Consider the following 9,391-nt stretch of genomic DNA (forward strand, 5'->3'; position numbering starts at 1 on the left):
TCAATTTAAATACAATGTAGGCACCATTTTCAAAAGTGAGTGTTGAGTTAAACCTAACTGTATTGGTAAAATGACAAAGCTCTGGCAGGCTAATTAAAATCAAGTGTTTCTCAATAGCTGTGATGAAACTATTTCAGACAATAGCAGTCTGCAAATGGAGCGTGAAGTGCAGACATTATTACAGGATATAAGCTGTACGTATACACTTACAGAAGCCTGGAGGGCAGCAGTCTGCAGCTTAACACTTTAATTTACTGTGTGTGGTTAGCAGGAAAGCCCTTCTCCAGGTGTTCCCATGTCAGTCATAAGCTTCAGCGGCTGGAGTATCAATCATCCAGCACAGCAGCAGACAAGAGCAGCAGTAACCACGCATTGGTTTTATGTCACCAATAAAGTGGCTAGTGTTTCTGAACAGCTCAAGACAGGAGCTGTCAGGAGAACCTCTCTTTTCCCAAATCATTTTCGCAGAGCTGCTGGCTTAAAGTGAACTGCTGAAGGAAACCCCCTAATCCAACCATTTAAGTTGAAGGGCTACAACAACAACAAAAAACATACACACATATGATATTTGACACTACTTTAACCAACACTCACATCAGCAAAAGTTTGAGCATACTTTTTATCTGATTGTTATTGTATTTGGAAGAAAGACATGTTTGATAAACTGCAGTTCGTGAGAGAAAAGTTAAATAATTTTGAATTGTATCCTCCCACATTCAGACAACCACCACAGATTCCCATCACCACCAGCGCCAGTATGGTCTATCCCGGGGCAATCACTATGGCGACCACCACACCGTCACCTCAGATGACATCAGAGTGCTCGAGTGCCTCAGTGAGTCCTGAGCCATCCATTCCCGTCATCCAGAGCACCTACAACATGAAGCTAGAGCCCAACCCCATGGCCAACAATAGTGTGCCGGTCAACGGTGAGGACGAGATGGACATGTACGAAGATTTTGAGGACGAGCCAAAATCAGACTATAGTAGTGAAAATGACACACAAGAGCCAGTCAACGCCAACTGAGAACACCCCTTTTAACGGGGAGGTCGATGCAGACACTTGACTCATACAACAGGAGGACGCCCTCAGGACCGGCTTAAACTGAAGGAGCGACGGAGCAAAAGAAAACAAAACTAGACCACAAAGGTTTAGAAAAAAATATATAATGATGTATCATTTAGGAGCCAGCATGTCAATGTGGTTTCATCAGACTCAAAAGCTATTTGGTCTTAAGTGTTTCTTCATGTGTGTGAAGCAGTTTTGGTTGTGGTTATTTAGATTTTTGTTTTCTGTCATTGTTTATTTTTCATCATGATCATGGACATTTTCACAATAAGGTCATTGCCTAGAACAAGAGACAGAACTTGAAATTGAACATTTGATAAGAACCAGTAATTCTTACAGTTGTTGTCTTGTTTGCCTCTTCAATTAGGTGATTTTAATATTTTGCAAAACTGTTGTAGATGGGATAAATATTCTCACTCAGGTAAAGTGCGCCAGCCAACAGCTCGTGAATGTTTTTAATCAAGAATTAATTAATCAGTACAAATTATCTCAAATTCATAAGGAGTCATTTCAACTAATAACAGAAGGAGATTACTTCATATTATTATTATTGCTGTTATTATTATTATTATTATTATTATTATTATTTGTTTTTGTTATTTCACCAATGGCAAGTGCAGAAGTGCCAAACATTTCAAGTAGTTTCTGAAATTTGTAGTCTTTTGGGAGGGGCTTCGTGAGTCCTGGACAATCTCTTGATCTCTTCATACATCTTAATTATCCAGTCTTTCTCTAATTCACTCTGACAGAAAAAACAAATGACACTCAGGAACTTTGAGGCAGTAGGCTCTGCAGGGTGTTACAGTATGGGACATCTTAAGACTGTTAGCTTGTGATGCTAGCTGTTCTCCAGGGAGCCCAATGCAGTGATCATCAATGAACCCGGCCAGCCCCTTTCATTTCCTCACCCCAGTCCCACATAGAGCACCAAGGCTTCCTTAACTCTTTTCCAGCTCTGCAACCTAGTCTGACTCACCAAGTTCTTAATCAGAGTGATTGTAATCACGCCAGAATGCTAAAGGGCCAAAGGCCTCCAATCTGTGGGATTGGAACAGCAGCAAAAGGCAGCTTTGGGGGCATTACAATCTCAAATTGATGTTGTACAATGTGCAGCTACAGTACTTTCTGTTAAACGCTTTAGCCCCACTTGGATGGCAAGTCTAAAGTCTTAGGTCTTAGAACTTCATTTTTTTTTCAATCTTAATTCTTTTTAGACATTGTAAATCTTAAATTGACACTAAGAAGTCTTAAAGCAGAGCACGGACATTGGGTTGATGCAATGACTTGATTACTGCCGTAGTCTTAAGAGGAGTGAAAGTTTATGAGGATATTTACGGAGAAAGGCTGAAATCTTATGTTTGTTTCTTAAATTACCTTGCCAAATACACAGCTGGGGTAACTTAAAACACTGTTTTTTTTGCATTGGTGCACTTACACAAATCTTATTCTGTCACCCTCGAGCCTTATGTTGTTTTTTTTTTCTTCTAATAATCTTATCAGCTTTTAGGATGCACTTAGCTCTTGCATTTTAAACAGGACAACATGCAATGACTCAGAAACAAAGTCTTTATCCTAATTTCAGCTCAAAAGCTGACAAGCTGTGACCTTCTGGAGGCTGCAGCTAGATAAAGCAGGGCCTTGATGTTGAGACTCAGATCCTCTTTACAGGGCAGAAGGTCTAAGTGGCTCCCCTCCTTGCCATACCCTGCTCTGACCCCTGCCACAAGGCAACCTCAGCACCCAGGGGGCGCCATCTGGCCCAGAGAAGGAGAAAAACACCAGGGAGGGAAGGGGAAACAATAAAAACGGGATGTGTGTCCCTCATTGTGCTCTCCATCAAAGTGCTGGTGGTAAGGCCTCAACAGGCCTCTCACCCTGGCCCAATCACTAGGCAGTGGCGAGCAGATGGAACAAGTACATCAAGCTGTGGGGGATTATTAAAATGACTGACGACTGGGTATCATCTGAAATACAGCATTATTAATGCATGAGTCCAGCTATTCCCCTCCCTTGCCCTTGAACCTGTCCACTGCAGTAAGAGAGAGTCTTTTTGAAGAATCTGAGTGGTTGGTAACTGGTTTTAACTTGACAAGATCCATACTGCTGGTCACTGCATTTTTCTCCAACAATAGGTACAAATGGCTATTTTTTCTTCTCATCTTCTTTACTTATATTGTCTTATTGCATTGATTTTAATTTTATTTGGACGCATTTTTATTAAGTCTTGAAAGTTTTTAAACCATCCCATTAATTATTCATTGTCCTTTCCCCATCACATTCTTCCTAAATTGTTCTCATTATGAGGAATTAGACATTTTAAAGATGCTCTCCTACAAACAAACCCAAGCAGATTTCCCTCTAAGTCAACCTGTTTGGTATTTTTAAGCTGTTTGCTCCTGTTTGCTGGTGGTTAGGATTGATTTGTATGTGATTGTAAATATTTTCATGACCATGCCACCCTTCTTTAGTTGGCTGGTACTTAAAAAGGACTCTTCACGGAACTGAAACTTGACTGTGCTTATACAGCGGGAAAAAAAGACACAAAAAGAAAAAAATAGAAAAAAGACAAAAACTCACAAGGAGACGATGTTTCATAAGTGTTATAAGCACTGGATATAAATTGTATTTTTTATCAATTCTGATTAATGTGAAGCTGTTTGCAGAAAAACACCATGAATGAACAAAATCCCCCCGGTTGGACTCAAGTGGGTTTGCTCTCAAAGTTGCCAGATTTGAGAATTTCTTTTTTTTTCTTTTTTGGTCTAGTTATTGTGTTTATTTATGCAGAGACACGTGTGATGAATGAACACTTTGTTTAAGCTTCAGGGCTGCCTAGGGGAGAGACTCAGCACAAGAAAATGAGCAGAAAATTCAACAGCAGGCTCGAATAGCCGTCAAACACCAGACTTCAGACTTTAGTGCATTGTATATTGTATCTGAAGCTGTAGAGGACAAACATATTGTATTTATTACTAGCCACTGCTGGTTCTAAAACATGTCAGTGAAAAAACAACCTGGACAATCAGTGGAAATTTAAAATGACGATTAATTGGAGCTAAAAAAAAAAAAAAAAAGCTATTCAGAGAATTCACCATCTCATTTAGATTTAATTGTAAATATAACATAGGAAATATATTTTTGTTCATTAGTGATGTATAAGTTATGTATGTGGCTGTTCTATTCTATTTTGTTTAATTCTTGTACTTGGTTTCATGTTTTTCAAAGCTGACAAGTCACTGTACCTCATGTAGATGCTGATTCTTTTTTTGCCTATTGGTGGAGAGCATACGGACCTTAGACAAAGAGAAGCTCCTCGCTCACTAATGTTTAGATAATCTTCCCCTCAGCTACTTAAAAAACAATCAAAATAGAATCTATACTTATTAGACGTGTAAACATAAAAGAGTCGTGAAAAGTAAGGTACTCATTCAAACAACAAGCACTTGGTGTAAAATAATGATTTAGTAATTTGCTTTCATCCTAATTCAATCATAAGTGGAATGCTGTTTATGCTCACGTATGTTTGGTGGTTATTACAGCACTCGTGATGTTTGGCAAAGCTGACTTCTTCATTAAAACGAATGATTGCATGCATTTGGCTTGCATATACATTATCATAATAAAGAGAGGTGTTATTTTGTGAATGACTGTTTCAAACACAAGTGATGTTTTTTTTGTTGTATTTTCTTTACTTTATTTTGAAAGGTGGGAGTGTGCAAATATTTATTTAATTTTGTGGCAAAATGCACGCACATTTTGCATCTTCTTAAATAATTCAAAGTCATCTTTTTCTATGTTGCTGATTTTTTTTTTTATGTACATGTTCATGACTATCAAGCCATCTGCAAATGTAGCCCTCACCATTGTTTTCATCTTAATCCGCTTGTGAACCATGCAAATGGTTTTACAACTGAAGATAAAAGCTTGTATGCTGTTTCAACATTACTTACTGTAGTTTCATTTTTTTTTTCTCTCTGGACTTTGTGATGTATATGGTGGGAATGTTCTCTGTGTTAATTTAATCGGCACAATTCACTGAAATGCTGGACTGACATGCTAGCTGCTGTTCAGGAGTGTACAATTTGTTGCTTGGGGCAACATTTATCGTTGTCGTTGGTACTTTTTTTGCTTTTTAGACTTGTCTCTCAAGCAACACTGTGTGTGGCTCTTCTATCACTGGAGCCATCTTTTGAAATTACTGGCAGCCTAATTCAGATTTCTGCGTAGATTGTTTTTTTTTTTTTTTTTCCTGGCAGGTACCTAGGCCCACAGCAAGTATTGCTTGGGTGTTATTAGAGAAAATGAAATACATAGTGTCTGTTGCTGCTTAAAAAAAAGTTTATGTCTGAATATGTAAATAGTTTATCATAATATCTTGTACAGTCCAATGTAAAGTTTTTAATTCAACTTAAAAAAAAAAATGTTGCCATCACATTTGTGTTCACATTCTTCTTCATACAGTACAAAAGATCAACTATTTGCTAGGGGTATTATTGCTATAAAAGAAAAAAATGAAAATGTTACTAATTTTTTTTATGTTTTTTTTTGTTTTTAGCTTGGCTTCAAAGTGTACACCAGCAAGTCTTTGGTTTCCATGTGCAGTATTGACGTGAGGTAAACTTAAGGTGAATCATTTTAAAGTGGTGTGTGTGAGAGCAATCTCCTCAGCTTTGGTAGTTTTAATACACTATATTGAATAAAAACAAACCAATGAGTGACACATTCAGGTGCACCCAAGCACCGTAGAAGTGTGTATACTGTATATGAAGAAATTATCCCCACAGGATCGATTCAGGCATATTAAAATGTAACACCATTTTTCTGTATGTCTCAGTCCATTGTAACGATGCAACAGTGGGATGAATAACTGCCTGTTAAGCTCATTTACCTCAAGAATTTCCTCCTTTTCTGTAAAAGAAACAGAAATTGTGTTACAGAAAACTTCTCCCATCACTCCATCTTTTGTACTGCTGTTGACACTTACAAATTAAAGAGACATTTTGTTTTAAAATTTGACTTGTCTTTTCTATCAGAGATGTTAATTTTGATGTTCTGATAAGCGGTGTAAGAAAACAGAGGGTAACAAGACATGATTAAAGGTCCCATATTATGCTTTTTCTAGTTTTATATGCTCTTTAGTGTGTTTTCCAAGTGTCCTGTGCATCTTTAGGCACATCTATGTGCAAAAATTCAAAGTCCGCGGAAACGCGGCTTCTCCTACCTCCTCCTGTTAGCTGTAGCATTAGCCGCATGTAACACTCGGTTCTAGCCCCCCTCAATAAAAATTTGTCAGTGCGGCGTCATTGTCAGTGTGAGATCACTGATCTAAGCCCATTGGCTCATTGTGGCAAGCCCTGCAGCTCATGTTGAAATATCTGAGAAGAGTGCTGAGCAACAGACCAATAACGACAGAGCGGATCGGCAGACCAATCAGAGCAGACTTGGCCCACGTCGAGTCTAACAGTGTGGGCTCAACAGAGCGTAGCTGACGGACTCAGAGCGTAGAGGGAGCAAGGAGGAGCAGTACATGAAAACAGACACTTTTTTCGAACTTTAGTTATTGTGAACGTACAAAAGTAGGTACATAGATTTTTTAAAATTACAACGCATCATAATGAAGCCCTATCAAGCGCAAGCGGAAGACATAATTGTTGCCCGAGATGATTGCCTGCGGCCTGCATTGTTGTGTTAGCAGGCTAACATTAGCACCCCTGGGTTAACTCTAGCTTCATATTGCACAAAAATTTACACGGAATGACCGAGATCTAAGTACACTTACATGACATCCAAATAAGCAGTGAGTAGGCTATGCTAATTTTCTTTTCTCTTCTCCGACAACAATACAGCTGGCGGGACTGGCGCTTCTCACTCTCACGCCTTTTCTGAGGTGTACCTTCAAATCCAAATATCATTATGGAAATTCTGCATTAGGCTATATAAATACAACTAGTTTAAACGTATTCTGGAAATAAGGGTAGAAATAGATAAAGCGTACCTCATGTACTACCAGCTACAAATATGTAAGACATAACAATTTGCAATTCATGCTACAAGCTTCAAGTGTATCTCATGGTACAAGTAACAAATGCTATGGAGTTCATACTGATGAAATAAAAATGTAGCGCATGATTTAAAAATAATCATAATAAGGAATTTCCTGGTATAAAACATCAACATTTAGAAACGTTGAACTTATGCGTTGTCTTATCCAGGTGGTCTCCGTCTCACTGCTATGACATGATCAATTACTAATCAAGTACTATCCTATCCTATCCTATGATGATCAAGTCATACGGAATTATTGAGAGACGAAAGAAAAAACCCTTCTTTCTATAAGTAATAGGGCTTATAAATCATCAACTTAAAGACGGATTATACTTTATGAATCCACAGGAACGGGAAGGATCGCAGAGGTCAGGGTGACTTTTCATCTGCCAATATCTGCATGTACCCATGCCGTTTCAAGGTACTAACATTTCACCTTCGATATGAATGTTGCAGAGATGTTAATCGGGGAGGAAGTAATCCCCCCTCTGTACAGTCTTCGGAGGTAGTAACAGGGGCGTTACAGGGCCGAGACAGTATTGATGAGGCCAGCAGGGGAGAGCAGCTGTGTGTGTGCATATCTGACTGTGTGTGTATGTGGAGCCACCACCGTGCTGTCACCTCTCACGCTTCCGCAATGTCATAAGGCAATGTGAATTCACAGACTGGGACACCAATATTACGCCGTCATGTAATCAATATGAATGTACAAAGACACAAGTGTTGTTTTCTAGCTCGTGGCTAACCTCATCAGCTAGTGAAAAATCTCTGCCAACATAAACAGGTAGCTGATAGGAGGGCAGGTGTTCCTGGAAAACTCACTCTGTAGAATACACCACACTAATTGTGGCTACTAAGAGATTAAAGTAACTGTTTAGTGGACCATTCTGAAATGTTCTTTTTATATCGTTTTTCTTGAGTTTTCCACAGCTGCTTTACTTGGGACCAAAACTCATGTGCCACTGCTTTCTGCCTCTTTTTATTCGATTCTACTTTAGAGGTTGCTAAATGTCTGCAGCACTGGAATCTCAGACAAAATTCACGAAGGGGACAATAAAGTGTCTCGCATCATATCTTATCAATCGTGTCTTATCCCATCGTATGCTATCCTATCATGTCATGTCTTGTCGTGTGATAGTACATGCAATAAATGTGCAGGATGTGTCCAGTGTGAGCAGCATGGCTCGTTGGATGGCACGAATGCATGCACACATACAGAGAAAACATTGTAAGGTGGTGCTACGTTGGTGTTAGTTAGGTTTTAAGAACAACCTGCATACACACGTGATCCTTGACCTGAAATGAGCAGACAATCAGAGGTTAAAGTTCAGCGTGTATGAATGTGTGTGCGTGGGTTTGTGTGTATGCGCGCGTGTCTGCCAGAGGTCATCTTGAGAATTGTAGCCCAAACTATGTCCAGCATTCTTCTCTGGATCTCTGCCATCTATTGCTCATTATCATCATCATAATTACGAGTTCTACAACCTGCCTCCTTTTAAAATAATGTATTTCTTTATGCAAGAGTTAAAACAAAATTAACCAGGGATTCTATTTCAATTGTTGATCTTCAGAAATCACTTTTACCTTTGTCCTGCACGGTGCCTTCCCAGGAGCATATGAAAGCTACAGTTTAAATGTCGTGTCTGTAATAGATGTCAGCATGCACGCTCTCTAGCAGGAGATGGGGAAACTAGACAAATGCCTCCACACAACAAATCCAATTTTTTCAACAACAACAAACAGCATGAAGAAATGCTCTGTGCTTTAAGTAGCGTGTTTATGCATCATTGCACAAGTAGGTGCAGAACATTACAAAACTGCAGAGTTAGTAATGTAGCAGACATTTGTTTTTATCTTAAAGCTGTTTTTGCGTTGCATTGTACAAAGACATTTTTGTGTGAACCAAACAGGAGGCCGGGGTGAATAATTGGGGGTCTGGTGAGCTATGGGAAGCAATACTGCTGTTTTTAAGTGGCCTGTTTGGATGAACTGTCATCGTTTGTACAAAGATGTGTATGTTTGAACAGCGGATAATAATTAATACAGCAATGCTGTCGTGTAGCGGCAGGGCTGCTATTTCACAACTCTGATGACTAAACACTGGAGGGAAGGGGAGCAGTGAGGGGCGCCTGGAACAATATTTTACTCATTTGGATCTGCTCAATGCTACAGCCGCTGTAGCCAATGAATCTGTCAGACAGCACCATTTCCCCAAGAACAGCTGCAATCTATCTGATTTTCTCATTAGAGTTGACTCATGACTTCATTGTACTGGCT

At 39.2% G+C, this 9,391-nt stretch overlaps 1 protein-coding gene across 5 annotated transcripts in view; it reads left to right on the forward strand.

Moving 5' to 3' along the window:
• sox6 (SRY-box transcription factor 6) overlaps positions 1–6,080 on the forward strand; it is a 131,837-nt gene extending 125,757 nt beyond the window's left edge. For 4 of the 5 annotated variants that reach the window (XM_065952917.1, XM_065952918.1, XM_065952916.1 and 1 more), the window contains one exon: positions 721–6,080. In XM_065952917.1, the coding sequence (XP_065808989.1) occupies positions 721–1,027 (307 nt within the window). In that variant the 3' untranslated portion in view covers positions 1,028–6,080. The remainder of the gene's footprint in view (positions 1–720) is intronic. The other variant, XM_065952920.1, reaches the window with a different exon arrangement.
• Positions 6,081–9,391: the final 3,311 nt, after the last annotated feature.

Source organism: Labrus bergylta, chromosome 3, assembly GCF_963930695.1.
Source record: "Labrus bergylta chromosome 3, fLabBer1.1, whole genome shotgun sequence".
NCBI classification, from domain to species: domain Eukaryota; kingdom Metazoa; phylum Chordata; class Actinopteri; order Labriformes; family Labridae; genus Labrus; species Labrus bergylta.